Below are 17977 nucleotides of genomic sequence, written 5' to 3'. Positions count from 1 at the left end.
ACAATTATAAATATATATGCACCCAACATAGGAGCACCTCAATACATAAGGCAACTGCTAACAGCTATAAAAGAGGAAATCAACAGTAACACAATAATAGTGGAGGACTTTAACACCTCACTTACACCAATGGACAGATCATCCAAACAGAAGATTAATAAGGAAACACAAGCTTTATATGACATAATAGACCAGCTAGATTTAATTGATATTTATAGGACATTCCATCCAAAAACAGCAGATTACACTTGCTTCTCAAGTGCACATGGAACATTCTACAGGACAGATCACATCTTGGGTCACAAATCAAGCCTCAGTAAATTTAAGAAAATTGAAATCATATCAAGCATCTTTTCTGACCACAATGCTATGAGATTAGAAATCAATTACAGGGAAAAAAAGGTAGAAAACACAAACACATGGAGGGTAAACAATACGTTATTAAATAACCAAGAGATCACTGAAGAAATCAAAGAGGAAATCAAAAAATACCTAGAGACAAATGACAACGAAAACACGACTATCCAAAACCTATGGGATGCAGCAAAAGCAGTTCTAAGAGGGAAGTTTATAGCAATACAAGCCTACCTCAAGAAACAAGAAAAATCTCAAATAAACAATCTAACCTTACACTTAAAGGAACTAGAGAAAGAAGAACAAACAAAACCCAAAGTTAGCAGAAGGAAAGAAATCATAAAGATCAGAGCAGAAGTAAATGAAATAGAAACAAAGAAAACAATAGCAAAGTTCAATAAAACTAAAAGCTGGTTCTTTTAAAAAAAACAAAAAAAAATGGCAGGAACTTGATTAAAAACAGCAAGTTTTGTGTCATTTTAACTTTCCTATTCCCATCCCCTCCTCTCCAGCATAGCAGAAGCCTAAAAACCAACAGCCTGCAATCATAGTAAAGACCATCAGCTTGGTATCCACTGGAGAAGGCAAATGGGGCTGGAACTCCTTCAAAACCTCATTACTGGAGAACTGTCATTTTTTGACTTGTCAGGTGGTTCCTGGGAAGACTCCACGTACAATGTCTTTATTTGACCAGACTCTAAGCTTACCCAGTGAAAAAAGTCTTTTCTCAGGGAGCATTTGTGAAAAACACTTAGAGGCCAGTGATCAACATCATAGCTGCCTGTGGCAGCAGATACTAGTAGAGACAAACGATATGCCAACCAAACACTTAAAGGAAAATCTGGGGAATAAGATGTCCATAAGGGCTTTGAAAGGCACTAACATATATCTGGGAATTTAGAAGGCCCCATGCATGTGCAATAATGTGTGCATGCTTGGGATGTGTGCATGCTAAGGAAACACCTGAGAAGACCCTAAGCTCTCACCTCAGACTAACCTTTAGGCTATGCACAAGCAGGAAATGCAGGCTAAGGCAGAGTTGTCAAGCTTGAGGTGGGCCCAAATGTTAGTCATGTTCTAGTTCTTGGCTGAGTGATGATTTCACATAAGTTTGTTGTACTATGCTTTGTAACTTACATATATTCTTTTGTTAAGTATCAAATACATTTTTAAAAGGAGATGAAAAACATCTTTACATTAAACAAATCTTAAAGATGAAACTCATACCTTCAACTATGCTGGACTTAGCAAGAAATCCTGAAGATGCTTTTAGAGCTCCATTGAATACCACAAAACTTGCACCTGTCACTAATTAAAAAATACAATAATTATGTTTTAAACTGCTCTTTTTATGCTATATGATATTTGTTAAATGCATAATGTGGAGCATAGCATATTTTAAGTACCTGATAAACGCCATGCCCATACCACTTATATTAGAACAAAAAATACCAAACAAAATAAAGTTACGATAAAATATTTCATAAAGGTTATTTAATGTTTGTATCTAATAATTGATGGCTGTTGTACTATTTACAGTGTTTTTATCAAGTGAGGGTGTGGAAAATCAAACATCCACTACTGTTGAGAGCATAAATCAGAACAATCTCTATGGAGGACAACTTGATAAATTGCTATTAAAATTACAAACACATTTATACTTTGACATACAAATTCCATTTCTAGGAATTAATGTTGGCACATATACAAGGTTATACATAGTGCATTTTTATGAACAGCCAAGGATTGGTAGCAACAGTCCATTAATAAGGGACAATTAAATGATGTTCACATATAAAGTGGAAAGTTATGTGCAATGTGAAAGTTCTTTATATACTAACAAAGAATAATCTCCAAAAGAAAAAACAAGGTGCAGAATGGAACAAATGTTATGACTTGTTTAAAAAAGTGGAAGAAAGGTGTATGTGTGTGTATGTGTGTGGTGGGGTGGTGTTTGCTTACATATACATACAAGCAAGAAATCCCTGAAAGGATATACCAGAAACTGATATCACTGGTTTGGTTGCCTGTGGGGAGGGGAAGAGGGTAGTTTGAGGGTCTAGGGAGGAAAGGAGATTTTACAGTGTGAATATTTATACCTTTTGAATTTTATACTACGTAAATATTCATCAAATAAATATTAAATAGCTGTAAAATTTTAATGACAAAAATGTCAATAGCATGTTAAGTTAAAAAAGCACAATATAAAAGTAAATATCCAGTATAAAATCATCTATTTAACATATATATCAATATAAGAAGGAAATATATTAAAATGTCAACAAAGGCCATATTTTGGCACTTTTTTCCTTTTACTACTTCTTCAAACATATTTTCCAAGCTTATTACAAATGAGTATACATACTTTTATAATCAGAGGAAAAATTTTTATTAGCAGCCAGAATGTCTGACTATTTTAAATGTGTTATTTTACAATAATGTATTAAGTTTTTGGAATACTTACTTAACTTTCAATTTGTTAGGCTCTCTAATGCAAGGATTTGGTAATCACAGCAGTCACTGAGGCCATTCAGCCGAGTAATGTCATTCACATCACCATCTTTATCATTTTTATATTCCCAGCCACTTAACAGTTTTATAAATCATTCTTCATCCTTATCTACCCTGTGCTCCCCGCTAAGAGGAGTTGGAGCAGAGAGCAAACAAAGGCAAAAAATACCTCACTCCAGAGACACCCACCATATGGGACACACTAAGCCTGAAGACATCAAAATAAATACTGTATTCCAAGTTTTTAAACCTAATGTTGCCCAAGATAAACACAAATATTAGAAGCAATTTTTTTGTTTGTATAGCTAAAAATTTAAAGCATACTGTTTCATCACCATCAATTCAGCAAATAAGTAAGATATCTACATATAGGTATATTCCTCTTTGAAAGGAATTCTACTTTTTGAGATGGTTTTATGGATTGACACTAGGAACCAATACTCACCTTTTCTAGGATGGCCAGTAGCACTGTTGGCCTGTGTTTGATAAACTCCATCATTCTGTATACAGACTAGATGAGAATCTGCTTCTGTACTAAAACTAGCTCCAATGCTAATGACATGCTCATTAGAAGAATTTATTACTTTCATTACCTGGGAAAAAACAATACGCATTTAGAAACATTTTTAACATTTTGTGCCTTTATTAGTTATAATAATTCAAGAGTCACATTTCTGACCACCTTTATCAAGCTTTAATCTGGACAACTCCCTGAGAATGTGATAGAAACAAATGATTTAAAATAAAATCACCTCAATTAAAAGATAAAAGAGTAAGAAAAAATGAAAAAATAGGATTAAACAAATCCTCTATTAGGAAACAAATCTAAAATTTCAAAAATAAGTGTTTTTTTTGCGGTACGCGGGCCTCTCACTGTTGTGGCCTCTCGGGTTGCGGAGCACAGGCTCCAGACGCGCAGGTTCAGCGGCTGTGGCTCACGGGCCTAGCCGCTCCGCGGCATGTGGGATCCTCCCAGACCGGGGCACGAACTCGTGTCCCCTGCATCGGCAGGTGCACTCTCAACCACTGCGCCACCAGGGAAGCCCCAAAATAAGTTTTTTTGTCATTATGTATTAGTCCAATTCAAAACAAATTTAACACACTTCTAAAGAAATCTAATGTTCAATAATTATCTCAAGACTTGAATAAAGCAATTATACTTACATCATTGTATTTTTTCCGAGGTATTTTTATGCAGCTTTTCCCCATTTCCATATGAATCAGTAGCTGATCTATATTATGCAAGGTATACTGGTAATTTCGAAGGTCCTACATAAAATAATGATAGTTCCATAAATCTTAAACTACTATCCATGAACATTTACCCATTCATTCAATCCTTTTTTAAGAGTATCCATCATTTTAAAACTTGTGATACATAACTATCAAAACACCATCCAGAAAGCCATAGCAACTTCAAAAACCAGCTAATTCCTCCAGCTACTCCACAATAATAATAAAGATTATCATTCTCAGGAAAAATTCTGTAGTATTTGAGGGTGATCTCTTTCTAGTTACAGATCTTCCAAAACAATAGATTTTCAAACCAAACATGGATAAATAAAAGCAAGTTGGGCTTCCCTGGTGGCGCAGTGGTTGAGAATCTGCCTACCAATAAAGGGGACACAGATTCGAGCCCTGGTCTGGGAAGATCCCACATGCCGCGGAGCAACTAAGCCCATGCGCCACAACTACTGAGCCTGCTCTCTAGAGCCTGCGAGCCACAACTACTGAGCCCACGTGCTGCAACTACTGAAGCCTGCATGCCTAGAGCCCGTGCTCCGCAACAGGAGAAGCCACCGCAATGAGAAACCTGCGCACCGCAACGAAGAGGAGCCCCTGCTCGCTGCAACTAGAGAAAGCCCACGTGCAGCAATGAAGACTCAATGCAGCCAAAAATAAAATTAATTAATTAAAAGAAAAAAAAGCAAGTCCACTGAAATACACTTCTATAATAAGAGGTAAACACAAAATTACAGAAATTAGAGGTGGAAGGGAACCTGAGATCATCTAATCCAATACTTCCTATTAAAAATGAGGTGACTTGGGCCACAGTTTGCTCAAAATCATCAAATTGATTGACTTTACTAACTCTTTTACTAAGCCTTCAACAACTGTGTGGATCTCACATTACCTAAATGTGTAAGCACTGCAGCAGAATGAATCAAAAGGCAATCTGAATCAGGTATACATAAATTAGGACGTGTTCTAAAAAGCACTTCATCAAAAACAGAGGCCATTTATGTTAAATGAATTAGGATTTATTATAAATGAACTTTCATTATACCAAATATGTCAAATTAAAATAGAAAAATATAAGTATGTAAAATTTGCTTAATGAATTGTTAAAGTAACAATATAAGAACACTTAATAAAACAGTTCAATTACTCACAACAAGTAAGTTCATAATAGTGTGTCCTATTTCTCCAAAAAGAGGTTTTCGGCCTCTGATACTTGTTAAAGGAGCAGGATATGCTATACACAAGAATAGAAAACTGGTTACCATCAACAGAAAACAAAAAAATCTTAAATTTATTGCCTTTAATTTTCATTTGTCAAACATTACGGATAAATACCACTCAATCAGTTCTCTGGAGAAAGTAAGAAATGACATTAACCCATACCATGTATCTACCAGATGCTACATTGAACTGGGACCTTTACATACATTATCCTAATTAAACCCTATAACAACCCAATGAGGCAAGTATGTCTATCCCTACTTTACAAATGGGGAAGTAGAGACAGATTAATAACCCTGCCTATGGTTTCTAAGTTAATAACTGGTGAAACAGATATGAAACTAGGCTTGGCCTGATTCCAAAGCATTTAATCTTTCATCATACATGTTGTTTCCAAACATTATGATGGCTAGAAAATTACCATAACTGGCTAGACCTACGTAAAGTTCTCATAATTTAAAAAGAAATATTCTGATAATTTAAAGCAAAATATGAAGAATTCAAGATTTTTAAGGCATTTGTAATTAACGTTCAATTGTGTGAATTTATGGGTGATAGTAAACTTTTATAGTTCTTGGGTCAGCATGATAAAAGGAACACATAGAATCAGAGAAGTCAATGCAGAGAAGAAGTGATATGGACTCTGTCACCTAACTACTTTTCTGTTTCTTTAGGACACTATAAATATTGCGCACCAAAAAGGAAAAGTACCTTGGTGGCAATGCAGCAGGAATTCTGGAAGAAAAGCAAAGTGAAAAAAGGAAGGTAAGACTATTTCTATGATGATAAAAATCAGACACATTTTTAACCCAAGAATTAACCTGAGAATTTCAGTTCTCAGCTTAGGTTAAGCAAAGAAACCTCTCTAATACATATTATACAAACATACCTCCTTAAAAGTCTAAGAAAACACACATGACATTATCTATTTAAAAAAAATAAGTCAGGGCAACTCACATCTTTGCTATTACAAGCATATATTTTAGTTTTAAAAAGGACAACTAAGTTATTTGGATGACAGAGAGTACAGAAAGAAACATAAATTAGTGGTAAAACATATTAAAATGATAAACAATATGATTAAGGTAAATGCTGACTTTTTACTTCATCTTTTATGAATAAGAGAGCATCCTTTGCAACTTGATAGAGGTAATTTTATCTAAAACAGTAATTTTCAAGAGGTTATGGCTTAGAATGACATTCTGTCAGAGTTACAAACGGACCTCATAAATCATCTAATCCAACATGTAATGGTGTTGCAAATAGTCTCAACATAAAAGCGTAGGTAATCCTCATTTGATTAAGATTAGCTAAGTATTTTGATCTAACCTTCCATAAAAATAGCATTCAAATATTAGTATCAGAGACAAAACGTTAGGCTGAATGGATGAAACACTTGGCTCAGAATGAAGTCTCTTAAGCTCTTTGGTTCACACAGTACAAAACCTGAGATGAAAGTTAATTTTTACTTCTTGCACCACAATTTAATAGTATCCCATATTTAAATCTTAAATGGTAAGGACCAACCCCTCAGAACAGAGAGTTTAATAAATTTGCCAAATAGATTTAAATGAGTATCTCTTTCACTGAATTTGTCCATTTTGAAATAGTGATGGTAACTTTTATAACTTCTCTACATTTAATTTTCCTCCAAGAAAATAACTATTAAATTATACAAGAATCAAATGCCTAAATTTTCCTTAGATGTGATGTACTTCACATGCAACAAATAAATTATTCTTTAAAAAAGTGAGGGATAAAGAAAAGGTACGAATTCAAAGACAGTTGAACACAGAAATGATTTCAACTCAGAAATAACCATACACGTAAGACTGGACCACTATTTCACAACCATTTATGTTTGGCTTTATGGTGTACACACATGGGGTGGCGGGGCATTTACCTTCTTAATATGTAGGCAACATAACAAAATGAACTCCCTATAGCAAATACTTTTAAGAAAACTTTTCAAGGTTTTCTATGTTTTTTTCTGAAATTCAAAAAAAATTTTAAGGTAAGTTAATTATAATAATTATGAATATCTAGAAACTCAGGACATAGCAAGTTTGTCTAGACTAATTTGGTAGTAGAGGAGGGCTGTTTTAGAATTTTAAAAGTACATCAAAACAAAAGTAGTCCCATTAATCCATTAAAAATTTATTTTAATGATATCTGAAGTTCTTATTTACATTCAGTATATTTGAACCTATGTAATTTAGCTCATTATTCTAAAACTTACCTTTATATTCTGCACCCAATCTCAACATTAAACGCATAGGAAAAACCTTTGCCCAGGGAATCTCTAGCTTCTGGATAAGAATTCCACAAAGAAAAGGATTGCTTGGTAACAGGAGATCATCAAGTTTCTGAAAAGTAGGTGTAATAAATAGAAATCCTCCATGATCCTTGCTGCTGAGAAAACTCTCAGTAAAGGTAATACTGTCCAAGTTTTCTATGTATTTTCCTAGAAATAAAATCATTTATAAAAATATTTTAAGTTGTTTTGAAGCAGCATTATGAGTTTGAATGTCCCAGTATAAACTTAAATAAAAGCAATGTAAAATATTTTTTATTTATTTCCACTCTTGAAGAAGCACTGAATACCTTGTGTGCACAAAGTTCAGTTATTCCTGAAGATTGGGAATTGTGAACAAAAATTTGAGAATGTTTCTAACCGTTAAGTGTTTTAAAATTTTTCTCCTTACTTCATAGTCAAGTGAAAAGTCATCATCATGTCCCCCAAATCTTATACAGACAGAAAAGTATACGGTGGTCCCCCCTTATCCACAGTTTTGCTTTCCATGGTTTTAGTTACCCCTGGTCAACTGTAGTTCAAAAATATTAAATGGAAAATTCAATAAACAGCAAATTTTAAATCTCTCGCTATCCTGCTCTGCCCCATTGGGATGTGAGCCACACCGTGAATCACTTGTCCAGCATATCCACGCTGTATATGCTACCATCCATTAGTCACTCAGTAGCTGTCTCAGTTATGATCGACTGTTGCAGTTATCACTGTGCTTGTGTTCATGTAACCCTTATTTTTCTTAATAATGGCCCCAAGGTGCAAGAGAAGTGTTGTTGGCAATTCGGATGTTCTCGTACTGTGCCTAATTTATAAATTAAGCTTTATCACAGGTATGTATGTATAGAAAAAACAGTGTACATAGGGTTCAGTACCATTCGTGGTTTCAGGCAGCTAGTGGGGTCTTCGAACTTATCCCCTGGAGATAAGGGGGGATTATTGTGTAGACACGTAAACAGACCAAGAAGGTAAATATATTTTCACTTTTAAAATTAAAAAACTATAAAGACACTAATTACATAAAATGCTAAATTTAAGGAGACTGAAAATGATGACAGAGCTCTTTTAAGTAATCAGCAATCTCTTCACAAAATATTTCTTTAGTACAGTTAGCATAGCCAAAAGGAAAAATGCCCTTAATTTATCCATCCCCTGGTCTGAACAGTTCAAAATAAAATGGTATACCTTTCAGAGCATCCTTATAAATGGTGATAAAGAGTCTGAAGATGTCCTTAGGAATAGTATCTTCACTTGGCAAACATAACAATAGAATAATAATTTCTGCCTGTCCCAAGCCGTGCAATCCATTGGTTGAGAAGTACCAATATTTGTCTGAGGAATCTTAGGTGACAAAAGTGTACAACTATAAATGTCAACTTCTATTAAACAAAAAAATTAAATATAATTGTCCTTTGCATGAAGCACAACTTTTTAAACTCCTTAGTTTCCCAACATTCCCCTCACAAAACTTTAAATTGAATTGTATGAGATTAATATAAAAAAGAGAAAGGATGAAAAATTATCTGATGGAGTCAATTAATAAACAACAATAGGGCTTCCCTGGTGGCACAGTGGTTGAGAGTCCGCCTGCCGATGCAGGGGACACGGGTTTATGCCCCGGTCCGGGAAGATCCCACATGCCGCAGAGCGGCTGGGCCCGTGAGCCATGGCCGCTGAGCCTGCGCGTCCGGAGCCTGTGCTCCGCAACGGGAGAGGCCACAACAGTGAGAGGCCCGCATACCGCAAAAAATAAAATAAAAAATAAATAAACAACAATAAAATAAAAGATGCACTAACAAGCTGAAATGTAGTGGGTAAGAATCAGGTTAGTTTCAAAGAGAATGAAAAGCTAAGAGATGCATTATTGAGTATTGAGGACTATATATTACTGAGAAATATTTACTTCCTTACTTATAATTAAGTCTAGTGTCATCTACTTTAAAACTGTCTTTATTGTTACTAAATCAGGATTCTTGCTTATCTCAATTAGCAAATTTCAATTTACCTAAAAGCTATATGAAATATGGTCAGCTGGAGAGATTGGGATTGACATATATATACTAATATGTATAAAATGGATAACTAATAAGAACCTGCTGTATAAAAAAATAAATAAAATTCAAAAAATATATATATATGGTCAGCTGTATCATGAGCATCAAAATACAGCTTGTTATAAGCCCATGGCCTTAACCTAGGACTGAATGAAGGACACTAGTAAAAATATTTAAGCTATTACTTCAAGTCCCACTGCATATAAAACTGCAAAATTTATTTATATTAATATTTGGCTACAAAAACCAATATCCAATACTGCTTATTTTTCACCATTGCCAGTCTAAATTTAACCAGACAATGGGATTAATTATTCAGAAATCCTGCTTACCAATTAGGCAAAGAAAGATGGATCATTACTTACAAAATGCTAACTTGACATTCACAAGTAGATTAGCATTTAGGACAAACGTAACAGGACAAAAACCTTCGCCTTCAAGAAGCAAAATGATCTGCTCGTGAGATGGGTGTTCTTCTATTACAGGCACTAAAACATGAAAAAATATATTAATTAGAATAAACATGTCTTCCTGTTAAATATGCCTATAATGAAAAAAACAGATTTATAAATCCACCAATGGCTTAATCACATTTAAAAGCAAAAAAAACCACATTTTATAAAATCAATCAACACCTGGACAACTGTTATATTCTAATTTTTACTTTTCAATTTATGTAAAGATATTAATATTATAATACATATAAATCCTGATCAATTATATTATATATAGTCTATGCACAAATATGTTGATTAAACAGCATATTGATACAATTTTAGTACCTTTAAAGTTTTAAAACAAATGTTTTTGTAAAGTGGACTCCTATCTGCCAGCCACTCCAATTATAAATTCTGAAATTTACAGCTGTGAAAGTAGTCTAGACCCAAGTTATACATGCTTGTACATATGGCTTGCCGCCATATGCCTATGTCAGTGACAAGTGGTGAAAAAAGAACTTGACAACCAACAGGAAAATATACATGGCATGCAAAGAACAGGGCTTAAGATATTTTTGCCACTATCAATAGGATCATGAAATGGCTCCTACTTTCAGAACGGAGATCCTAGGCTTCATTCCCCTACATTATCATGCACAGAACATAATCATTTCATGTAAGATTCAGCATAATGCCTGGGGTAACAAGGATATATCCCTAGGGAACTACTCCAAGGTGGGAGATAGCCACAGAATCTCCAGATTAGAAAGGACCTTAAAGACCACCTAAGTTCTCTTCTTTTACAAAGGAAACTGAGGCCCAAGAGATTAAATTGCATGCTTCAAGTCATACGTGTATTAAGTAGCAGATGAGGAACTAAAATTCCTAGCTTTGTCATCCAATCCAATATTCTTTTCTTTAGGCACTATGTTCCTTAAAAAAAAAAATGATATGGAGTCAAAACTAATACGGGACTAAAAGTCTATGAATTTCCCTGTTGTATTGGACTTTTGCCTTATTTTAAATTAGGAACCCAGATGAGATAAGTGAATCACATTCAAATCAACTCAAAAGGTCAGATCTTTTTAGAATTTGTTTTTACACAGTAAGAGTTTTTGTAAACTAGAGTTCCATGCCATCGTACATATTTCAACCACACTGTCTAAATTTAAAAAAATACATTTTATATATCACAGACAAAATTCATCAATATATTCTTCTTTAAAAAAAAAACCAAAAAACTCCTTTTTAAATTTAAATAACTGCTATCCTACCTGATCCCTTTTCTCCAGATGCAACCAGAAGAGGAGGCAAGCTGTCCTCATCATCAGGTAGAAGACTAATCTTATTGCAAACATTCTTGTCAATACCACACAATAACCTATAATCTGAAATACTAGCAACAGGTAAATTACTGTTAACCAAGACACCAGTAGGACTTGATAGGTCCTCAATTTCTGCAAAAACATCATCATCTAGTGTAAAAGAGCCAGAAGTAGGCAACCCCTCAGTCCCTGTGTTTGTAGGCAGTTTTTCCACAGATGGAACCTGAGAAATAGGACTTTGAATTATCTCATTTCTTATATCGCCTGCCTCACTGTTTGGTTTTTCCACAGTAGTAGAATGGGCATGATCCACTGTGTTTATCATCTGTAAAATATGGAAAACAAAAACCCAAATCAGTTCATAGTTTCTTTCTTCAGAAGCCAAATTTCCCAAGAAATAGTACCATTTTGGTTCTTTAAATTCAAGAGCACAGGTTTAGCTTTACTCTATGCTCAGGTAGGTATTTATGACTAATTTTATAGACTGGAAAAAGGAGGCAAGGAGAACTTCAGGATCCTATACCATATCACAAAGTGAGCACACTTAGTTCAACTCAAGGCACTCCTCCTAATAGACAAAAAAGCCTGGCTGGGGGGTGGCAAGGGAGAGGAAAAAGGGATAAGGCAGGGAGGGGAGTGGTTAGGAAGCAAAATGGTAGACATACTCCACAACAGTAACCACCTAGAATAAACTACACCTCAAGTCTGCTTCAAGTAAGCCCCTTTCTTTTTGGACAGGCCAAACCTAAGTCAATAGAGAATTGTTTATGAACTCAAGTAATACTAGCCTCTACAGAAATCCCATTTTGTTAAAATATTGATTGAGGGTAGGTGCTAGCTAAGAAACATACTTCTGGTAATTAGAGCTACTTGTAAAACCTAGCTCATGAACTCTTACTGACAAACAACATAAGTTTATATGATACGTGAACTTGAAGAGAGCAGGATACACATCCATCTTGTCTGATGTATCTTTACCCAAGATAAACCAGGTAACTGGCTCAGAGGAGATGCTCAATATATATTTGTTTAATGAATAAAAAAGCATTCCTACTTCATGTGTTAATACTTGCTTTTATGAGTATTTTGCTACTTTACAATGAGAGTTATTAGTGGGCTGGGATTCTATATTATGTATCTTCTATTTAACACCTAGCACATTTGTATAAACATAAATACTACCATCAGGTACTTTACTGAATATTTGAAAATCATTAAACAAATTAGTCTAAATTAACTTACTAAGTCTCAGTTCTATTTCCCCATACCAGTGGTTCTCAAAATGTGATCCAGGGATCTCTGGGGTCCCCAAGACCCTTTCAGGAAGTCAGTGAGGTCCTAGGATTTTCTTCATATAATTTAACTAAAACATATCACAACAGACTGACTTTAGAAGTAGATGTGAGAATCTATCTTCTATTAAGCCAGACGTTAAAGAAATTCACAAAAATGTAAAACAATGTTATTCCTCTCACTAAACTTTTGTTTCAAAAACTTTTCATTAAAAATATTATTTCTATTAATTTAATGAGTTTATTTTTAATTAATTTTTTAAATGTTAGTCAATTTTATATCAGTAATTATCAATAAACATAACCCACATAACCTATAATTCTTTGGGGTTCTCAATAACTTTTAAGAGCATAAAGGGTCCTTAGATCAAAAAGTTTAAGAATCACTGCCTTAAACTGACGTTAAAAAAAGGTAAAATCTAAAATATATTCATACAATTTCTCATTTTATGAAGCTCAAAGCATTTAAAAAAAAAGTACTCTAAAACATCACACAAGGAATTACTTACAAAATAAAATTTTATTAAATTAACAAGTCATTCTTTAGATTCCTTACCAGTGGCACATCAGGTAAGAGAGGACTAAAGTCTTCAGAACATCTTTTACTTCCAGATGATAATTTTGTTGTATCTGCAACTTCGCCATTGGGCAATATACCATCTGCAAACCATACTCTCTTCTGTTCTTTGGAGCATAATCCTAGAATCAGTTTAAAAAGTAAAGCATTTTAATTTGATAATATTGCAATGATTTAATACTAAATGGGTCAGGAAACATTTTCAAAAGCTTTTTGCTAACCATTGGCAAGCCCTGCATTCTCAGGGTTTCAAGGCCTAGAGAAATGGCCTTTTGTGATTCATCTACCCAGAGTAGAAGTTTTTTTCTAATTCATACAAAGGCAGGGCTGGCCCTACGAATCCCGAATCCCGTACTCAGAAAAAGGGTGGACAGGAGAGGTTATACCTTAAAGACGTTGAAGGCAGATTTAAAGCCTATATTATTAAGGCTAACTTTGTGAGTGTGGAATAAAATTTAGGGACTAAGGCACAGGGAGGGAAAATGGAACAGAACAGAGCATGGTAGACAAGCAAAGGGAAAAAAGTACGAAGAACAAGAGAAAGAAGCATAAAAAGTCTAAAGAAAGAAACAGAATCACTTGTGCATCAGAGGTCGTTTCCTACTTTTAACTTACTTAACAAGAGAAGCATAACATGCTTTGTTCTTACAATGTTGATATTGAAATTTATTAATATTTTCCTTTCAAATTTGGAGGAAATAACTAGATGTCAGCATAAATATTTGTTCTCTTTTATTAAAAAGCATCCACGGAGGAAGGTTATGAAAATTCCTGCCAGATGATTTTAGAACATATAAACATCAAAAGGACCAACATCTACCTTCCATATCATAATACAGATAACACTGAAAAAATTGGAATCATATATGTATAATTTTTGCAACATGGGTGGACATATTAAATAAGGTTATCTTTCTTGTATTTGCAATACTTTATAATTTAATGACTTAAGAAGTCAATAAAGAGAATAAATATTTTTAAAAGCACATTCATTCATCTTTAGAGGTATAATATATAACCATATATGCTGAAACTCATTATTTAAGTCATAATGAGAAACAGAAAATAGCTATTAAGTGAGAAATAATTGAGATCAAAAATAGTTGACAGAAATACTTGAATTTGTCTCTAACTGACAATTAGTTATTTTCTAGCATGTTACAGACTAATAGTTTATTTTTAAGAGTGTACTCAGGCTTACTGAATAGCACAGGGAACTATCCTCAATATCTTGTAATAACCTATATGGGAAAAGAATCTGAAAAAGAATATATATATATATATATATGTATATGTATAACTGAATCACTGAGCTGTACACCTGAAACTAACACAACATTGTAAATCAACTATACTTCAATTTTAAACATTAAAAAAATAAATAAAAAGTCTACACAGGCTTTACTCAAGATCCTAAACTACAATAGGCTGTAAAAAAACAGAGAGCCCAAAGATTTTTTAAATGTTTAGAAGTTTGTTAAAAGATTTAAGAAACATTTTTTATTGTGGTAAAATATACATTTAAAAATAGATTTTTAAGGAAAGGGAGACATGCCAGTTATTTACCTATTGTCTCTCAAACCCAAGCCCACCCTTCCACATGGTGCTCTTTGATGACAGGCTGGAAGTCTGGAAAGTGCAACTCCCAGACCCCCTTGCTAGTTGGTTCTGGTATGTTCCAGCAATGACAGGCTCTGGTTGGAGACTGGAAGGTGGGAACAGAAGGAAATCTTTCTGCTTCTAGTTCCTGCCAGGACTTACGCAGCAGCGGCACCACCAGATATACCCACATGTCCTGTGATCTTCAGTACTCCTTACATCAAGCCTGAGACACTCCTTCTGTTATCTGAACACCAACCCTGTTAGGCTCCTTGATGGTCCCAGCATTTGCCACTTGGTGTTCCTCTAGAAGTCACAGTACCAGTCATGTGACATGGTACCCTAATCCCTGAATACTAGGTCTGAGAACCAAGCATCTCTTGGTGTTCCTGCACGGGGTTCTAGTAATACTGGCTCTCCCTTTGCATTCTCCTAACCCTAGGGATGGTGGTTGCTTCCTGTACTTACTAATCTCTGAGTCACTTGAGCACGCCCTTTTTGTTCTTCTACCCTTCTAACGTACATGTATAACCAGTTCCCTGTATTAAATTCCTTCTGGTAGCTAGTCTGGTTTCTCTTTTCTCACTAGATCCTGTCAATACTAGAAAACTTCTACTTTGATCATTTATCTTTAATATTAGACACAACATTTTCTTCAAGTTACCTTCAACACTTGGTTGTTTAAGTGCTGAGATTGGTAAAGTTGTAGGTGAAGATATACTGGATGTTTGAGTCTCCTGAAGAGGCTGGATGGTGGCACAGTCATCAGAATGATTAGATTTAAGATTAGAACCAGTTGGACTCATCATCCTTTCAAATGCCTGAGCTATAAAGGGAAAAAAACTTGATCTCAGGTGTTTTTGACCTTCAAAGTAAATTATGATAAATATTATATTTTTCAAATTGTAAGAAGAAAGAAATTAATGGCTAACTAAGAAGTGGCACTTGGCAAAGATAATATCCTTACTTTTAGTTGGCAGCACTCCACTTCAGTATAAGCTACCAATTAGTTATTTCAATATAATTTTGGCATATATTTGATATCTACTAAAGAAAATCATTGTTATTTAATATGACCATCTGATTTTGCCCTGTACTCCTATAGTCTATTTCCAATATAGTTCCTAGTGATTCTTCTAAGACATAAATCATATCACATCATTCTTCTGTTTAAAATCTTTTAATGGCTTCCGAAATAGAATGAAAATTTAAGTTGTTACAATGGCCCACAAGACCGTATATAGTCTGCATTTCTACCTCCTCTGCTTTCCCAGTTAGCTGTCTGACATCATTTCTCACTAAAATCCTACTTGCTCATTAGAATCCAGCCATTGACGCCTCCTTGTTCTTCAACAAGGGAAGCAAGCACTGTTCTAGCTTCAGGTCTTTGCTCTTACTATTCTTTCTGCCTGGAAAGTTCTTCCACGTGGCTTTATTCTCTCACTTCCTTCAGGTCTCTGCTTACACATCATACTATCATAAACCCTTATTCTGACCACCATTTAAAATTTCTACCTCTTGCCACCAGTCTGTTACTATCTGTCCCTCTTATACTCTTTTATTTTCATTTAGAATATTATCACCATCTGATATTCTCTTTGCTTTCTGTCCACATCTCCTGACATTCATAAGGTCCATGAGATCAAAAGCTCCATAAGAACAGGGAATATATTTTGTTCTCAGCTGGAGCTGCAAAGCACAGAACACTGCCTGAATACTGCTGAATGATTTTTTCATCCAAATAACACGGAACAGCACTGGTACCTCTCCCTTCAGCACTTCTCCAAACTGATCTGCTATAAATGCTGCCACTATTACAGTAACTTTCCTCAAGTGCCAATGAATTAGCACCCTCATGCAATGGCTTCCGCTAACCAAGTAAAATCCAAACACAGTACTTTGAGTTTCAAAGTAATTTCCAACTTCCTCTAAGTTTATGTAATGGCACTCACATGCATGCTTCTTTAAAACTTATACAGTCTCAGCACAACTTCCTCATTATCCACAATCTCTGATGAAACTATCTTTTCTTCTTTGTGGAATTTGTCTTATAACCCTTGAGCCATCTTTCTCCTCTTATTAGTAACATTATTTTAAATGATCATGTCTACTGTTTTCAACCCTAAAGTTGGAGTTAAAATAACTTTTATTTACGTTTTCCTGTGGTGTATAAATTAATGATAAACAGAGCCATAAATGAAATTACAGGCTATAAGATATCAAAACAGAATAAATAAAACAGATAACTAAATAAATCCATTCCAAATATTTTCTTTGATAAACCAATGCTTGATCTCACTATCCTACTAAGTCTCTTCAGTGACTAAATCTTCTCCTCTCCTGGATCCTTATGGTCAATATGTTTTAATGTTCACCTAAAAATCTGACCTGTCAACTCAAATAATGTTTCAAATCTTCATGGCTGTTTTATTTTTTAAATGGGGAGAGATAATTATGTGGGAGCTTGCTCTAAGATTTCTTAACTCTAGCAGGTTGCTTGGCTAACGGCACCAGCAGTAGTCTTAAAGGCTACTGAAACAGCATAAGCAAAAAACAAAACAACTACAAGCACTTAAATTCTTCATAAACACTGGTGGCAATATGGAAATACAAGAAGATTTACACTCTATTATCTTCCAGAGCAGAGGTCAACAGCAGGGAGTAAAGCAGCTTACCTCAGGCTAACAGACTCACATCAGAGCTTTTTGAAGAATTGCTGAAAAAATTTATCTTCATTCAAAAGAGAAAAACAAATTATTATCAGGTATTTATTCTCCTGGCTAACAGGAAGCAGCACCTGGGCTAGTGCACAGGCCTGGTCTTAAAAGTCCCAGGTAATATTTGCTGGGAATTAAACTGTCAACAAATCTTTGAAAATGCCAAGAAGTACTCAAAAGAACAAACGTGTATTTGAAGAAAAACACACACACACACACACACACAAAACTGTGAGAACTCAAGTAAGATTATTGCTGATAACAGTAAGCTAGCTAGGGAGCCAGAGAAACAATGGGAAACACAAACAAAATTCTAAAACTGAGAAGGGAAAAAAATATATAA

At 34.6% G+C, this 17977-nt stretch overlaps 1 protein-coding gene across 3 annotated transcripts in view; it reads right to left on the bottom strand.

The window, feature by feature from the left end:
• ZFYVE16 (zinc finger FYVE-type containing 16) overlaps nucleotides 1-17977 on the bottom strand; it is a 55329-nt gene that overhangs the window by 16572 nt on the left and 20780 nt on the right. The window contains exons 5-15 of one of the 3 annotated variants that reach the window (XM_060143202.1): nucleotides 15582-15743; nucleotides 13298-13440; nucleotides 11399-11774; nucleotides 10053-10175; nucleotides 8819-8974; nucleotides 7568-7792; nucleotides 6040-6063; nucleotides 5259-5341; nucleotides 4030-4134; nucleotides 3311-3458; nucleotides 1582-1662 (exon numbers count right to left, since the gene is read on the bottom strand). In XM_060143202.1, coding sequence (XP_059999185.1) covers nucleotides 1582-1662; nucleotides 3311-3458; nucleotides 4030-4134; nucleotides 5259-5341; nucleotides 6040-6063; nucleotides 7568-7792; nucleotides 8819-8974; nucleotides 10053-10175; nucleotides 11399-11774; nucleotides 13298-13440; nucleotides 15582-15743 — 1626 coding nt within the window. The remainder of the gene's footprint in view (nucleotides 1-1581; nucleotides 1663-3310; nucleotides 3459-4029; nucleotides 4135-5258; nucleotides 5342-6039; nucleotides 6064-7567; nucleotides 7793-8818; nucleotides 8975-10052; nucleotides 10176-11398; nucleotides 11775-13297; nucleotides 13441-15581; nucleotides 15744-17977) is intronic. The other 2 variants (XM_060143204.1, XM_060143205.1) reach the window with 2 other exon arrangements.

Source organism: Lagenorhynchus albirostris, chromosome 3 (genome assembly GCF_949774975.1).
Source record: "Lagenorhynchus albirostris chromosome 3, mLagAlb1.1, whole genome shotgun sequence".
NCBI classification, from domain to species: Eukaryota; Metazoa; Chordata; class Mammalia; order Artiodactyla; family Delphinidae; genus Lagenorhynchus; species Lagenorhynchus albirostris.
The sequence above is the reverse complement of the archived record's forward strand: the minus strand, read 5'-3'. Positions and strand labels throughout refer to the sequence as shown.